General features: G+C 53.0%; 4 protein-coding genes across 4 annotated transcripts; 1 reads left to right on the top strand and 3 right to left on the bottom strand.

The window, feature by feature from the left end:
- Nucleotides 1-1843: 1843 nt before the first annotated feature.
- Nucleotides 1844-2462, bottom strand: BDP55DRAFT_692807 (uncharacterized protein; the record flags this gene model as incomplete). The annotated part of the gene is made up of 3 exons (XM_060577158.1): nt 1844-2198; nt 2271-2338; nt 2454-2462. 3 exons carry the CDS (start codon nt 2460-2462, stop codon nt 1844-1846), a joined length of 432 nt encoding a protein of 143 aa, XP_060431532.1.
- A 1755-nt stretch (nt 2463-4217) lies between these two features.
- Nucleotides 4218-4970, bottom strand: BDP55DRAFT_630468 (uncharacterized protein; the record flags this gene model as incomplete). The annotated part of the gene is made up of 1 exon (XM_060572154.1): nt 4218-4970. The coding sequence occupies one exon, from the start codon at nt 4968-4970 to the stop codon at nt 4218-4220; it is 753 nt and encodes a 250-aa protein (XP_060431531.1).
- A 2071-nt stretch (nt 4971-7041) lies between these two features.
- Nucleotides 7042-10467, top strand: BDP55DRAFT_549123 (C2H2 finger domain-containing protein; the record flags this gene model as incomplete). The annotated part of the gene is made up of 1 exon (XM_060568904.1): nt 7042-10467. The coding sequence occupies one exon, from the start codon at nt 7042-7044 to the stop codon at nt 10465-10467; it is 3426 nt and encodes a 1141-aa protein (XP_060431530.1).
- A 4408-nt stretch (nt 10468-14875) lies between these two features.
- Nucleotides 14876-15382, bottom strand: BDP55DRAFT_630466 (uncharacterized protein; the record flags this gene model as incomplete). Its single annotated transcript, XM_060572153.1, has 1 exon — nt 14876-15382. One exon carries the CDS (start codon nt 15380-15382, stop codon nt 14876-14878), a length of 507 nt encoding a protein of 168 aa, XP_060431529.1.
- Nucleotides 15383-16378: the final 996 nt, after the last annotated feature.

Genomic DNA, 16378 nt, shown 5'->3' with positions numbered 1-16378 from the left:
AAACGACAGAAAGCAAGCAATGGGAGTTGAGAGAATTTCAAAAGCAACAGCAACCAGATACCCCATTTTCAAAGGAGGAGCAAGGGACACCATCACCGACGACCTCTCTGCAACATCGGAATCGAACGAAACGCGCAGTCAATAATAGACGGGTCGAGGGGTGATGAGTGTTGCCGGAAGACGTCAGATTTAAGTGCAAGCACATTGCGGAAGGAATCTTGCGGGGTCCCGAGCGCAAGGCGCATGGCCGATGCCGAGCAAGCGGGGAGGGGGAGGAGCCTAAGAGGAATACGAGGTCACTTTTGTCTCGGGATCGCACCGTGGGACGGGGGTTCGGGCCGGGCGCGACGACCCGCAACCCCGGACGACTGGACCAGGAGTCTCTTTCACTTTATTTTATTTTATTTCATGTCCATATTGGCAGTCAGCATTGAGGAGCCAGAGGAAGTCAGGAGCGGTGGCAAGTGGACAAAAGAGGATTCGAAAAGAAAATGGGGGAGATCGCGCTCAGGGACTGGAGACACACACATTTTATACCACCGGCGTCATCATGACGCTTACCTGTTGCTCATCACTTAGTTGTTTTTCTTTTCTTTTCTCACCTTCATCCTCAGCAGAACTCTTTCAATTCACCGTACAACATTCTTTGTACTCTACAACTTTCCTGGTTGTTGGTTCTCATCCCCCATTTCATCTTTTCTCAAGCGCGCGTCATCTGAGTTTATAGATTCCTCTGACCTCCGAAAGCTTTTTTTTTTCTCCGAAATTGGCAAATACTTCAATACAGATTTGTTTCTAGTCTGGTATTCCCCTGGCCCTTGGCGGCTTTGTTCCCGGACCTACCAGGCTTCCTCACAACCCATGAGAAGAGGCCAAAGCCAAAGCCCAACGATCTTGTGCAACAAGCGGTATTGTACAGGATTGATGTCACATTTAGTTGCTCGTCATCCCGAGAGGTTCGTTCATGGCCCTGTCTCTGGCAAAGCCTCTAGTTTCAGACGTACGTGAAGATGACCGTAAAAGTCGATAAAGATTGAGACCAACTAGAAGGACACGCTGAGTCGTGGACGAACGAACTGGCTTTCGGGCATCAACCAGCCCCCAGCGCATAGCAAACGGGGTTTATATCAACCTCACTGTGATGTTAGGTGTGCGAGTGATTCTTGGGTTGAATCTAAAGAGAATTGCTCTGGTGTATGAGTAATATTTACCGGAGACAAGAGATTTCTAAGATATCTTCGATAGTTTGCCCACTCTTTGTCTGCCTTCAACTCAGGGTTCCCTAACTCGAGGACAAATTTCATACCCCATGGCCGGTGTATACGGAGATTTATCTCCCTGACAAGCTTACAGACTGCACAAGCGTAGCAACACACCGTCTGGTAGTGTCTAAATTCTTCGAGGACTTCGATGTCCCGACACCTCACCCTTGCCGGTGTCCATCGTTAAGGACGAAATACTTGACGTTGCCGATGCCCGTCATCCAAATTTGGGTTTCCGGAATATTGGTCATTTATTATAGAGCTGAGCCTCTGATATCTAAGGAGTTCCGTGAAAAGCCATCCATTGCCCCATGTCTGCCCTGGGAGAAATTTGATGGGTTTTGTCGGTGGATTAAGATTGATGACTGAGAGTTCCGGGGGATAGCTGCTCGAAAAGAAGACATCGCCGTGGCATTCCTCATTGTACGGCGAGAGGGACGAGAAGGACGGACCAGCAGTGATAATCACCCGGTTCAATCTCCTCCTCCCTCCCGGCGTCTCCCATTGCAAAACCCTTCAAACGCCAGACCTCACCCACGCCGTTCGCCGCAACCCATTCCCCCCTCCAGCTGGCTCACACCTCACTGCACGAGCTGCCAAGTAAGCACCAAAAGCGTAACATACGCAGCAAGACTCAACACAGTAAGCAACGCAACACTATTCCCGCTCGTCCGAAACTTGCGCACCAGCCCCCCGCTCGCGACGCCGCTGCCCTCGTCCACTTTCGGACTCGTAAAGAACTGGCGGTTCCCCTCGTGGCGGCGGAAGATTGCGACGAACATGACGGCGGCGCCGTAGACGGCAAACAGGGCGCCGATGGCGTAGAACTCTGATGTGAAGATTTTGAGAATGATGAGGGCAAAGGAGAATTGGGAGAGGGCTGTGCGCATGTAGGCGCCTTCAAAGGTTCGTTGGGCGGCGCGGATTTCGACGAGTCTTTTTTGGGGGGGAGGGGGAGTGGGGAGTCAATTATGTAGATACACTGATGGGATGATGGGTAGGACTCACTCTTCGGCGGTTAGGATTACGGACCGGGCGCGGTGTAGGCGCAGGTGGAGGTGGTCTTGGGGGTTTGGCTGTGTGGATGAGAAAGTTGATGGTGAGCCGCGGTAGTTCATTACGAATTTGGGTCCTTCAAGACTGTGATCTAGCGTTGCAGGAGATGCTCTCCTTGGACATGGGAACACGAACCTGGAACATTGCGATGACGAGTATTTGAGAGCCTCTTTACTGTGCTGCTATCCTGAACAGTCCGGTACACGAATGCTTCGAGAAATGCAGTCTCGATGAGCCGTCTTGGATTGCGACTGGGTAGTATCTGTACGGCTTCTTCATAAAAAGAAATGAAGCCAAGGCGGCAGGGGCCGAATAGTCAAATCACGAATGGCGGAATTCAGGGCTGAAATGGTTCCATACCCATTGGAGATCCAGAGTTGATAGATTCCGCACTTCACAATGGAAAGGTGAGGTGTGAGGTGTAGTGCCTTTGAGTTTCTGGGCAGGTGATCTCCACCCTTGCTCGTGGTGGTGGTGGTGGTTGTCGCCGAGGTGGATCAGGTGCCGTGATTAGATAAGCCTGCCAAGACGTCCCCGAGGATGCGTTCATCGTGTCCCAGAGTGATCTCTTTCTGCCTACGGAGTACTATAGCTGGTTACCTCAAGATACACATGAATTTTTGCATGGTTTGCTCGATTGGATATTTTGCTGCCCATGGAGCTCTCGTTGAGATGTCGAGAGTTTCTCATAGTCTAGGAGATTTAACAGAGGTCTGCTTCAAGCCTTGGCAATCCTCACGCATGCGAGGGTCCATTCAAGGTTCGAGGTCGCCGAAAGCTTTCCATACTCGGCACCGTGGCGCAACCGACGCATTTGCTGCGTCTATTTCACAGGAGAGCATGCCCCATCGACGGGTACTAATCAAAGTAACCGCTAGGAGATCGCGTTTATTGAAGCCTCTTATCGATTGGGATCTCCCCGTCACTCGCGGATCAGGCGGAAGAATGGGGAGGACTCATTCTTGAGGCACACTTGGCAAGCACGAATAACTAGACAACTCAGGGTCTGCGGTAGCACTAGCCGCAGATAAGGCACGGAGGCGCATGTCAACAAGCGACGGGAGCATGGAAATGCCGGTATTTCCATGGCAAGCGTGAGGCGTCGCCGACATTGACGGACGGGTCGGGGATCTCTGTGGCGCTGCGCAACCCTGATGCCGCCCGCTGGTTTCGAGCGGCGACCGGCGGGGTGCACCGCCAGGTCAGCGGTCAAGCTCAAAGACGACACAGCGCTTCGCAAGTTCGCCCAGGGTCCCCTCCTCGACTGAAATATCCGATCTCCATCACGGCGGCTGCGGCTGTGCATAATGGTGCTAGGCCCCACTGACCAATGTCGCTTTCCCCAGTACTTCGTACCCGTTGCAGAGCGGATTATGGGGTTTTCGGTTTTTTAGACTCTTGAATGCGAGAGCGATATGACAGCCGAGCTGAGAGCGTTTCTGCTGCCATTTGGACGGGCGATCCTTAAGCGGAAACAATTGTCGATATTTGCGACACTCTGCTCGGGGGCTGATGCCTATGCGTAAGGAAGTGTTTGGCACATGGCATGCATTCGTACTTTATGTTACTGTAGCATGCAACTTTTCAGCGCGAAGCACCTACATGCCGTCGGATGACATCAAGCGTCTGCAAGTCGCTAGGTCTGACGAGTGCTTTTCAAGGGTTTGGTCTGTGGTCGGCATAAGGTGTACTCCGTACACCGTAGGCACACAGCATCGACGAGAGAATGTGCGAGGGACGATCCGGAGCCAGGGCCGGAAGTGGAAATCTGCCTTCTCGGTGAACACAGGCTGACCCAAGGGTTATCGATGGTCGATGGTCGATGACCAAATGTCGTGTCGAGGTCGAGATGACAATACTCTTTAGGCATTATCAAGCCCAGGGACAAGAATCCAGCCACTACTCCACCAAGGTACTGTGAGCCTGTGAGGTAAGGCGACGGACGCTGAGAATGACGGCAGAGTGTGATTTGAGTGGAGGAATGAAGGTAAGCCACAGTAGCTTGCATCTGTACGACAAGATGTGGTGGGATGCCAGATGGCAGACATGAGGTGGGATGTACGAAGCCCCTTGGGTATTGGATCCATGCTCATGTGGCGGCGTAGCGTAGGTACGGGTACTAGGTATGTAAGATGGGGGGAGTGGGTGAGTGGGTGATGAGATGAGTGTGTGAGGTTTGAGGTGACTCTGAAGTCGACGGGAGGACAGTCGGCGTGTGTCCCAGTTGCAAAGTTGCAGTGGAAAGGTAAAACTGCCCTGGCGGGCTGGGGCTGAGAAAAATGCGCCCAACGACGCCAAAGAAGAACGCCTCGAGCAAATGGAAGAATTAAGACGATACTTTAGTTTCTGGTGTGGGTGGGTGGTGGTCTCAGGTCCCTTGCCAACTAGTTCGCTCCTGGTTCGCTCCTGGTTCGCTCCCGGCCCCCATTCCGCCCTACGAGCAAGTGCGCCTGGAGCTGTCAACCACTCAGAGACGTGGACGCTCCTTCTGTCTCTCGGAGTCTTCCAAATGCCCCACATGTCGGAGCGGGGCAGCGTTTGCTGCATGATGTGTCGTGGAGCGAGGAAGGAAGTCGCAGTCGAGTCGACATGAATGGTGAACGGGGAAGGAAGCACGCAGGTGGCAGCAGGAGCATTACTAAGGCAAGGCATTTTGAGATCAAGGTACTTTCTTGAACCTGGAAGCTTCCTACATGACGCACATTATTATGGCAAGGTACGGATACCTTGGGAGGATATCATATCTCCTATATGTTGGGTCAGCACGTCAGGTACCTGACAACAACGCGATTCTACAGGGCATCATACAATCCAGCAGTGGCGCTCCTAACCGAAACTCGGGATCAAGAAGGCGTGGTTCCTCCAGGTTTCGGCCGAACACTTGAGAAACCATGTCTGAACCAGCGATGCGAACAGACGGGCAGCAAATCCGCATGTCATCTCTACCTTGTTGTTCTCGGGGCCTAGCCACTAGGTAGTCCGTCCTCCGTCACTCCGTCTCTATGGCCAGGATATCATAGCATCGGTAAAGAACCTTGGTGACAAGAGGGCAGCGTTGTGGCGCATTCCCGCTGAAGGTGGGCTGCGCAAGTGGCCGGCATGCTAAGGTACCGCTACCGCCCACGCGCTTCACTGAGACAATGGAACCTGAATGTCGACGGCGGACCGCACGGGACAGCTGAACCTGGAAGATAGACGACCAGGCAGACTGCCAGACACACAGTCAACCAGCCCCGAGTCTAATTCAATGGGTGTGTGGGTTGGCGGGCGGTGGGAAAAGGTACCGAAACTCTGACACTTTTTGCTGTGTCCTTCTCGCTGTGTGTGTGTGTGTCTCTCTCTCTCTCTCACTTTCCATTTCTGCTCGCATCGAAAATCACCTCCCCAAGGTCCCATTCCTTGCCTACGTTACGGATAGTATAGAACAAGGTACCTTTATCTTTACCAAAAGGTAAAATGGTACCGTACTTCTTAGCCCTTCCCATCTAGGTTGACCTTCGATTGACTCTACAGCGCATCTTCGCATCTTCGCCATGCACCACTTCACCTGCACACGTCCGCCTAATTGCCTTATTGACTTAAGGTAAGTAGGTCAGGTACCTGACTTCTAATTGGTTTCCGCCCCTCCTCGAGATTGAATTCCGTCCTGTCTCGCGCTTGTCTTGTCACAATCGCATCCCCACCCCCAACCGTCTCTTACTTCTCCAAGGTTAGCCTGTTAGGTACCTCACGCCCATCCAACCAGCCCTCCCCTCGTCATCCCAAGATCATCTCTCCCTCTCTCTCCCTCTCACATAGTCTCACCAACTCTCTCTCTCTCTCTGTCTCTCTTCCCCTCCCCCCCTCCTCCGTCTCCCGTCTGGCTCGCGACTCTGCTGCCACTCTCAACACATGCGCCGCTCTCCTAGGCTCTCTTCCGCCTCGTTCTACTGTCTCTGCATGATCTCATCGAGTCTTGTACACCCCCTCGCATACCCCTGATTTCCGAGCCTCTTTACACAAGACCGCGGATACTCTTTCGCATATCCCGCTTCGCACCCCCCCCGTTCTCGCGCCGTCCCATTGTCACCGTCTCCATCTTGGCTATACTTCTCTGCGACCAACTTCAACTCAGCCTGATCGCGAAACGCCGCAAACAACTCTTTAGCTTTCGAAACCAGTGCCTTAACGCTCACATACCTAGACAAGCACTTGATCTATTTCTTGCTGCTTGCCCCAGTTGTTCCCCACGGCGCCTGTACGAATACACAATCAGCGAATCCCAAGCATAAGCGCTGGACGAAAGAGACGACCAACACGTTTAGGCCGCGCAAACGCCGCCGCCCTACACGACCGTATCCTCTTCTTGTGGCTTTCCCCTTGCTCGCTGGCGACTCCTCTTCTCCTCCACATTCAATCACTCTGTGGTATCGCATCGCCTTGTCAACACAGTCTCGTGCCTTTCTTCAATCCACAAACTCGTGCAAGACTGCTTCCTGGAGCCCTGTTGCGACTGCCGCTTAACCCCGCCTCCAGCCTGCTCACTTCATCGCATGCAATCCAGCCAACTCAAGCAAGTCAGAACATGACAGCGCCTGTCTCCTAACAACTCTCAAAGAGTAGTTCCGCCCTCGGCCGTGGTTCCGTCTCGCCTGATCTACCGTACACTCACATCAGGGAGACCTACACATCAAGATTAGCCTCTACTACAATCTCCCATACACACTCGCGTCGTGTCGTGGCCATGGCTTCGACATACGCCGTACCTCCCGCAGCCTTCCACGAGGGACAAGCTAGCGATACCCACAACCCCTCCCCCCCACCAAGCAGTGGTCAACGACGACTGACTGCCACTTCATTTGACCCGAATCATCTCTCGCCTTCATCCCAGTTGCAGAGCAGCTCCGTCTCACCCAACTACAACGATACCCCAGCCGAGTCCATCTCCAACTTCAGTCAATATCATTCGAGCGATTACAGCGATATGGACGATGGACTGGACCCTTTCTTTGGCGTCGACTTCAGCAATACTGAAGCGGGTACGCCCTCTTTCCTGGACCCGGAACACAGAACCGACAGCTTTGGCCAGGCCACAATTTCCCAGGCGAGAAGCAAAAACCTGGACGCCAACACCTATCCATATACCCCTGAACAAACGGCATCACTACACACAACTTCACCGCGCAGCGATATGAGAACGGTTGCCAAGTCTGTGCCTGAGCGACTACCTCTTTCCATCTCACCTCAGGAGCTACAAAGGCCATTCCAGCCTCCTCAGATTTCCACTTTCGCCGCACAGTCCAATTCTCAATTGACACCAGATCTCAGTGGCAGTGGTCGTTCCAGTGAGGACAGTGCAGTTCCCTCTCCTCCCATGATGGCTGCGCAGAGCCCTCGAGTGACTGTCTCCATGTGGGGAAAAGATGCCACAGAGCCCGTGCAGTCAATTGAGCGCACATTCACACCAGACGACGAGAACTCGACCACAGTACATGCCGGGGTCAACTCTGCCGGTGACTTGATTTCGTCTCAGGGACCAGTCGCTGATACAACGACCCCACGACGCTCTTCGTTCAGCCGACGAGGATTGGATCCGACGAATAGACCGTCTACCGAAGTTTCAAGCGTAAACGAGATAATGACTCGCCGTGAGATCGAAGAAAAGAACCAAGAAGTCAATCAATGGCTGTCTTGTAGCTTACACAACGACGAAGCTGTAGCATCTTCCGGGCCAGAGACCAGATTGCATGCAAGCCCCGATGCCATGGCTGGGGAAGACGGCATCCATCTTGGCGATCAAACTGAAAACCGCCATCAACCCGGGCAAACTTATTTCACAGCTCGCGGCGGCGAGATGACGGCTACGGACTTCCATATCATGAATTCGAACCGCGTCTGGGGTGACTCGCCCGTGGTACACCCTATCAGTGGCCCAGACACAGACCGGTACCAGCCGGAGTCTTCACAAGCTGCGATGGCTCGATTCAACAGAATGTGTATGGACAACGAATCCATCATCTCCAAAGCGGCTACGTGGGGCACGCGCAGACGCAGTTTGCCCAGCGTTATCGACATGGACACCGAAAATGTCACCAGTGGAAACTTATTGAAGAAGCTGTCTATCAGCAGAGGCGAGGGTGGTCGGAGGCCAAGCATTCTCAAGGATTTGCGTGGCCTCGTTCGTCGGCCGAGTGCCAGCCATCTGCTTAAGCGGTCTAGGAGCACCAACGGCGAGAACGCTCCCAAGTCGGAGGCTCCGCCCCCTATGGAGAAGCGTGAGAGTTTGCCTCATCTTCTGCCTACTGCACGTACTGGCAGCTGGGGGTCTAAGAAGACACCTACACCTAGTATTAACACCGCCCTCGTCAATATGGGAAGCAATTTTGCTTCAATTGGTACAACACACGCGCGGAATGGTTCGATCGGCGGCGGCACGCCCATCACATCACCCAAAAGTCCCTTTGGCAGTCTTCAGGTCAAAAACACACTTCGTCGACCAAGGAGCAAGTCGGATCTACCAAAAGCTAGCGGAAACGAAACACACTCAAACCTTGTTGGCATGTGGAGGAAAACAGGCGGCCCACCTGTAGCTGTCCTTGCCAAGGGCAACTCGACAAATGTTGACCCGGATGAGGATGACGACGACGAGGATGACCTTTACGAGGATGGTGACATGAATGCTGAATCTAGCAAGTTGATTCAGGATGTCTCGCCAAACTTTGCAGGCTTTCAAACGCATGTTCTCCGCCTGAACCCGGATCTGGCAAGCACCAATAACTATCTCGTTGACCGGATCGCCCATCAGCAGGTCGTTCGCTACAAAAGCCTCCTGAATGCCAAGGTGAAGCATCTTGGGATTGGTCAAGCCTGTTCGTGCGGATCATTCTGTCTGGCTCGCGGCGGCCGTCCAGTCCTGCTTGACCATCGAGGCGATTCACGAGACATCGACCCTTTGTCAACGGGCGCCGATTCTGGAGACGGAGACTCAACTCCCATGGAGGGTGCTATTACCAAGGACAGCTTCCCACAGGACATACCTATGCCGCCTACGCAATCCCTCCCGGCGGAATTTGAGTGCCAGCTGTGCTTCACTCTGAAGAAACCCAAGAAGCCATCTGACTGGACGAAACATGTCCACGAGGATGTGCAGCCTTTCACTTGCACTTGGGACAGATGCCGTGACCCCAAGATCTTCAAGCGTAAAGCTGATTGGGTACGCCACGAGAATGAGGGCCATCGCCATCTAGAGTGGTGGACCTGTGACGTCGAGGACTGTCGGCACACATGCTACCGCCGGGACAATTTCTTACAGCATCTCGTGCGCGAACATAAGTTTGTCGAGCCCAAAAACAAGACCAAGGCCGCCATCAAACGAGCTGGTGGCATCGACCCTACCTGGCAAAAGGTAGAACAGTGTCGTCACGAAACAACAAAGAGGCCACAGGAGGAGCCTTGTCGATTCTGTGGCAAACAGTTCCCAACATGGAAGAAATTGACAGTCCACTTGGCCAAGCACATGGAGCACATCAGTCTGCCCATTCTACGCCTAGTCGCGGCCAAGGAGCTGGAGCCAGACACCATCATCAGTCCTGTGCAAGACCCCCCGCCCAGGGCTCCTTTCAATGCGCCGACTCCTCTGAACGAGTCGGTCGTCAAGAGTGAACACTCTCTTCACAGCTACGGGAACCAGTCGTCGTATCAACCTAACGCCATGATGGCGAACAGCAATGGTCTATACCAAAATGTGAACCCCCTTGGGTACTCGGGTGTTGAGGGTAACTCCCAGTTTCCAGACTACATGTACTCTTCCCAGTACTCAAACACCACTCAGCCGATGGCTCAGAACTTGATGGGTATGCAGCCTGTCAACCGAGGAACCCAAGGATTCAACCAACAATATCAAAACCCAAGCAACGTGGCCGTGCCTGCAGCGTCGTACATGGGAGCGCAGCAACAATACATGTCGCTGGCGCAGGAGACGGAGCCCTTTCCTGCACTCGACCACAACGCCCTGGGCCTACACCAACCTGGGCAGATGGGTGTAGGCATGGCCTATGATGGACTCATGGGGCAGAGCAACATCGATGAGAATCAGTACAATTCTCAGGGATCCATCTCACCCTACTCACACTCTCCTCTCCAAGGTGGTTCAGGGTTCTATCCCCCTTAGTAAGTCACGCAGTATCTGTGTGTCACGAAGAGGCCGTCAAATATTCGCTTCAATCTATCGCGTATTTAGATACCCTTTTTCATAGCAATTTAGTCTGGTATTTTATTCATCTGTATGGAACGCGAACGCCGGGCATGGCCCTCGCTTGACGATATATCAATGTTACGGCCTACACCAGTATCGAAGCAAGCACGGTGGTGCTCAGGATGGAGGAACGGGAATAAATATAGACGGTCAACGGAGTCACGGAATTGTATAAGCACAATGATGCCATGCAATGTGGTGGCTAAGGATGACAAGCAAGAGAAAGAGTGCGAGGGTTGAGTACTAAATCAATGGGAGCAAGTGTCATTATATATCCGTACTACTCATGTTTAACGTCGTGCGCTGAGACCTCAACGGGATATCTGTGAACCAGTACCTGTAGAGTATAATCAATTGAGCTTTATTGGCAGAGACCTGTGCCTCCAATAAACCAGCCAGGACAGACGTGAGCCTAATACCCAACGCTATCTTACCCGCTCAATAGCGCGCGAGAACACGGACGCGACATGCCCTTTCCGTGTGCCAAGTTGCTAACCCAGCTTTTTCGTCTCCACCAGAGAAGCATTTTTAGCATCCTGGGTGTCAATGGGTCCATTCAAATGTTCCAGAGATTTCCAATGAGCGGTACGGAGTACGGAGTATGGTTCAAAAATATCTACGGAAGTGAGGAATACGGAGTATGAATGCTCTGATCTCCCGTGGGATTTGCGTCTTCATGTCTCTCTCTCTCCCGTGGAGCTTTACCTACTCCCCATTTTATCGAGCAACAAGCCTTTCCAAGTCCTGGGCGCCAATTCGCTCCCCTTACTCCGTACATTGCCAACATTGCGCTGTTGCGCCTGTTGTGTTCTGAGGTTCCACTGTTTCCAAGGCAAAAGCGTCGCAGTCTCGGGGGGCTCTCTTACGGGGGGGTTTTTTTTTTGGATGGAGAAGGGGGGAGAGAGGGGAGGAGGTTACTGTATACCTAAGGAGGGAAGAAGACCCGCTTCATACGAGGCGCAATAGCGGTAATACTAACCCCGGGCTGGGCCGGGGGGGAACGGACGGACGACCGCGGAATCGCGGTAGACATTTTGTGTACGGATAATGTAGTTGAAATATGACGGGCCGGGTGGTGGAAAGCCGGGCGGAACGAACGGGTGGTTGTATCTGGTGGGCTGGAAAGTGAAAATGTTTCTTATTCTTTCAGGTTTATGCTATCAGGCGGAAAATCAAGTTTACCCAGTACCAATGGAGGTAAGACTGGGAGAGAGAAAAGTCCTTGTGTCGACCGGGACCTGGGACGGACGGAGGTTATTCTGGATCTGGTACTTGATTGTCGGCTACCTTTTCATACTTTGTTACCGTTGTTGCCGTTTTGCATAAGGCGCGGGTAGAAGAAAAAGCAGGGAAGGGCGCGGGCCGGGTAGCTGGGAATATGTACTGGCGTTACGTGTAATGTTGCCCTTCTTTTGCTTGCTTGCTCCTTTTCTTTTCTTCATTTAATCTATTTCCATCACGGGTTCTGGGTTGTGGTTGGTTGGGGGCCCTCGGAAGAGGAGGGTGGGTTCAGATGTGAAGGGTGAACCGGGGCCCAAGCCGTGGGAGTGAGTCCGTGTTGTTTGTGTCGATACTGTACTTATATGTCTGGACCGGAAAGTGAGTGGACAGAGGTCGGGAGAACGATTTCGGAATGAATAGTGGTGAAGGGGGATGAGAAAGAAGGAAAAACGCAAAACGTGCTATTCGGACTTGGTTTCGGAAAGCCAAGGATGCCTCTCGCTGAAGAAGTTAGCCAAGCAGAAACTGACCAAACGCAAGTTTGCAACGTAGAAGAAGGCGAGGGGGGTGAAGCCTTATCAGTTGGATTGCTTTTTTCTCGGGACTCGATTCCAGAGCGCGAGCAATGATCATTTCAGGCTCTGGTCGGTTGTTAAGAGGTCATAGCTGGAATGTGTCAATGCACTCGTTGTCATGCCCCCTCACCCGCCGAGCCATTGGGAAGTTTGGAAAGATACCGTGGGTGTGGTACGGGGTCAGAAGCGAGGAACATTGATGGAGGGCCTATCTACGGGATGGTGCGAGTGTATGAATAACCGTATGGACGGCAGTGTGAGTGAGGAATTAGGCGAGGGATGATGCTTGACAATGACGGAGGGAAGGTGAGTGTGTGCGCGTGAGAGAGAGAGAGGCCGGGGTCCGGGGAGGCCGTCCTGGAGGCCTACATGCGTTTCTTCCGCCGAGACCAGTCTGGTGGGAGGATAGAAGGCGCTTAAGGTCCGAGACATGTTGGGCATTCGGGGCTTTTGGGAAGTTGGGGGAGACATCACGGATTCACAATTGTTGAAGCCATGATTGGGGTTGGCGATGAAGTCACTTTTCTGGCAGGTTTGAAAGGCACTGGGTATTCATGATCAACCTTTGCCTTCCCCCTCGAAACCCCCGGTGGAGAGTGTTTCCAATCCCACGGTGCCAATGTTCGGGAAGTAGAGCCGTGAGACAAGGACGGATGGGAGGAGGAGGGGGGTAAATCAGGGGCTTCGAAGAGTTTCGGTGACGTTTGTACGGAGTAGAGAAACTACAGACAATACTGCCGTAGAAGTTGGAACCATTGGAGGGGAAAGGAAGGAAACAGGCTTTGTTTGACGACGGCGTCGACTGGATGTAACTTTTCGAGGGGGAAAAAAAAAAAGAAGGTTGCCCTTGGAGGAAGAATCAAGGTTTTGGGGTTAAAGGGGTGCGGCAGACGACATGTCGTCGATATCGGATGAAAAGATTGACAAGTCAAGACCCAAGGGGGCGGTGCGTCCGTCTAGGCAGTTTTGGCGGGGGGGTTCTGAGGCACAAGTCGTTTGCATTGCGTTTGCTTTGCCCGTTCGAGGCTCAGGCAAGAGCTGAGATGAGCTGAGCTCAGCATATCCGTACCTACCTACTCAGCAGAACAGAGCAGAGCAGAGCACGGAAGCATCTGCACATCAAAGGAGATGAGACGAGACGGCGTGGTATATGCGGCTTGGAGGATGGAGGAGGAGTGCTGTGGCATATGCACGGCACGGAGCCGGAGTGCGCGCTGGCTTGTTGCCCGGACTTTCCTAACTGACGGGACGGACGGGAGCCGGTGGACGGATGGAGGGGTAAGATCCGTCACTTGGCTAAAGTCTGCAGGTAGGTATCCGCATGTAGGCTGCAGTACCAGACAGTACCAGATGAGGACAAGCAATGGTCGGTGCCAGCGTCGAGTATGGGTAGGGCAGAGGTGTGGAAAGTTGGATACTGAGCAAGCAAGCTTTGAGAGGGTTGGAATGTGGCTTGGCAGGTCTCCCGGGGGGCACAAGACGGGCCATCCTACCATGTGTATTTTTCGTAGTTTACGACTTTACATTCTTATGGCAGGTGAGCAGACGTGCGGAAAGGTGGGTGGGGGGGGGGGGAGGCAGACGCGGACGCGGGAGATGGGATGGGAAGAAGGTGGGTGATCCGAAGTCATCATCTTTTAGGTTCAAGTCGTGTGAAAGATCAGGATTGCCCTGCCTCACCCCACGTCGTAGTCCGTGAGTGCGCAGGTTAGAAAAGCCGTCAGGACGCACAGGTATCCGCACATGTTAAGATAAACCGTAAGGTGCAGTGCAGCGGCTATGCCTGAGGGTATTGTAACTACCGTGCTCTTTTTCTTATTTCTGTCCTACAATAATCCAAGATCTGAGAGAAAGTCTGATTGCTGATGTGGACCTAAGATGACGGATCTTGTACATGATAATGCAGGCCTGCCGATCCTTATCCTTACCGCAGTGCACAGCATCGCGATATGAGCGTGGTAGCGATGATGGATAAGCGGCGCGGCTTGGATTGTGACGTGGGGACATTCAGACATACATGTGAGCATGAGATGAGGAGGAGGGGTGTGAGAGATTGGGGGGGGATTGCCAGTTGGAAGACAACGGTTATTTTACACGGTAATCCGGGTTCTTAATCTTGTTAGGGTATCAACGCCATTCGATTGAGTCGAACCGTTTCCATCAATTGATTGTTCCCTTTCATGTGCCGACCTGGAAATAGAGTGGTCTCATCACAATCGTGACCAAAGTCGGTTTAAGCCCGAGGACAAACTGTGGTTACTGTGGTTCTCGACAGGCCCTTGGACAACTCACGAAATTGACCGGCCTGAATTGATCAACGTGGCAGCGGCAAGAATTTCCCGTAGCGCCTGGGCTTTTGATCATTTTCCATCTGTCTCGTCCAAGACAAAATGGGGGCTAGGACCGCTGGAGGGAAGGATGAAAGTCAAACCCACCGATTGGTACCTGTTCGTATTGTGCTGATCGAGGCACTGTTGTTTTGTTTCCTCAATGACGGAGCATAAAAACTTGGATGGGCTCCAGTGAACTCATGAATCGACCACAACCAAGAATTTTTCCACCGGCCTCCCCAGAGTCACAGGCTCAGAGCTGAGAGCTGGACAATTGATGATAGATAAGACATTGTCATTGGTGAAAGACGAGGGTGCTCCTCCTTCTCCGTGATGGCGCAGTTTCATACAGGACCGGGGGTGCAGGGAATGATTTGGTACGGGTTTCCCTGCTTCTTCAGTTCCTGTCTTTCTTTCATCTCTCTGCCTCTGCCGCGTAGCTTTTGGAACGGCGGTAGCCAATGGATCGTATGGCTCACCGCCTGGCAGAAAAGGAGTTCTCCGTACGTAGAAGATGAGGAAGCCCCCCCCGTTCTGGTAGTCGAGGCCGTCCGGCGTCCCGACCAGTCCCCATGTCGATCCACCAGTCCCATTCCGGCTAAGCCCCTTGACGGAGACCCCTGACGCCAATGCAGGGGCGCGGACGGAGTGCGGTTGTTGCGGGCTGGGACGGGTGGGATGCAGAGTTGACTTGTGCCTGTCCATCACCGTACATAAAAGGTACCGTTTTGCTTCCACTTCGCATTAGCCTTTTTTTTCTTTCGTTTTTGCCCCTGAGTCCCGAGGGGGGGCCTTTCGCTCGCGTATCTGCCAGGCCAAGTCCATGTGATGCGTGGTCGCTGACGACAGCTGAACCAAAAGTAACCGGGCAACAGGACAAAGACAATGTACGGGAAAACGGCGGAGGAGGTTGGATTACTCGAGAATGTTCGTGATTCACCTTGGTCACCTTAGAGGCTCAGTGTCTCTGATGTAAAGCGGAATTGCCGAGACCTGCTCCTCCTCGAGGCATGGTTTCGGACTCCACCAGAAAGAATGGGTGAACCGTGTATGTTTATGTAAGGTTAACTTGGTGTTCAGACGTTTTTCCACGGCATGGCGTCACGGTGTGTGGTGTGTGTGAAGCCGTCGACGGTTTACTACGTATGCAGCCGTGTGCCTCATTGCCGTTCAAATGCTCCGTACTCCGTACAATACTTGGTAGACTGTAATTACTCCGTATCTGCATCCGTTTGTATCCGTAAGCTGCATATAGATCAGAAGCTGGGTATCAATCACGTTCCCTTGCTGTCCGCCGCGGCCCTGGCCAACGGTAATTTGATCGCAGGCGGGAAGGTCAGGCAGGTCCCCCCCATCTCTGCGTGATTGCTTGTGGAAGGTAAAGTGCCTTATGTAAGGCGGTACCTGAGAACTCCAGAAGTTCAGGCAATTCGGACCTTGCAAGAGGTACCTTCCTTTCGGTTCGTCGATGCTTGGGGCTTGGGGCTTGAGACTTGAGGTCGCTTGTCGGTACGTATCGTCGCTCACTTCCAGGCAAATTGTTCCTTGCTCCAATCCCGGACCCTCAATCTCTTGTTTCCTCACACCAGCAAGGACTTCGACCAAGACGGGCCAGTCTGGACTGTTCGACCACACGACACCGCGGCTGGTCTAGACAGATGCCAGCGGGGGGCTCAAATGGGGAGGGGTACGGAGTACTGT

Source organism: Colletotrichum godetiae (genome assembly GCF_030913485.1).
Source record: "Colletotrichum godetiae strain CBS 193.32 chromosome Unknown BDP55scaffold_14, whole genome shotgun sequence".
In the NCBI taxonomy this organism is placed as follows: Eukaryota; Fungi; Ascomycota; class Sordariomycetes; order Glomerellales; family Glomerellaceae; genus Colletotrichum; species Colletotrichum godetiae.
This window is presented reverse-complemented; position numbering and strand designations above follow the sequence as displayed.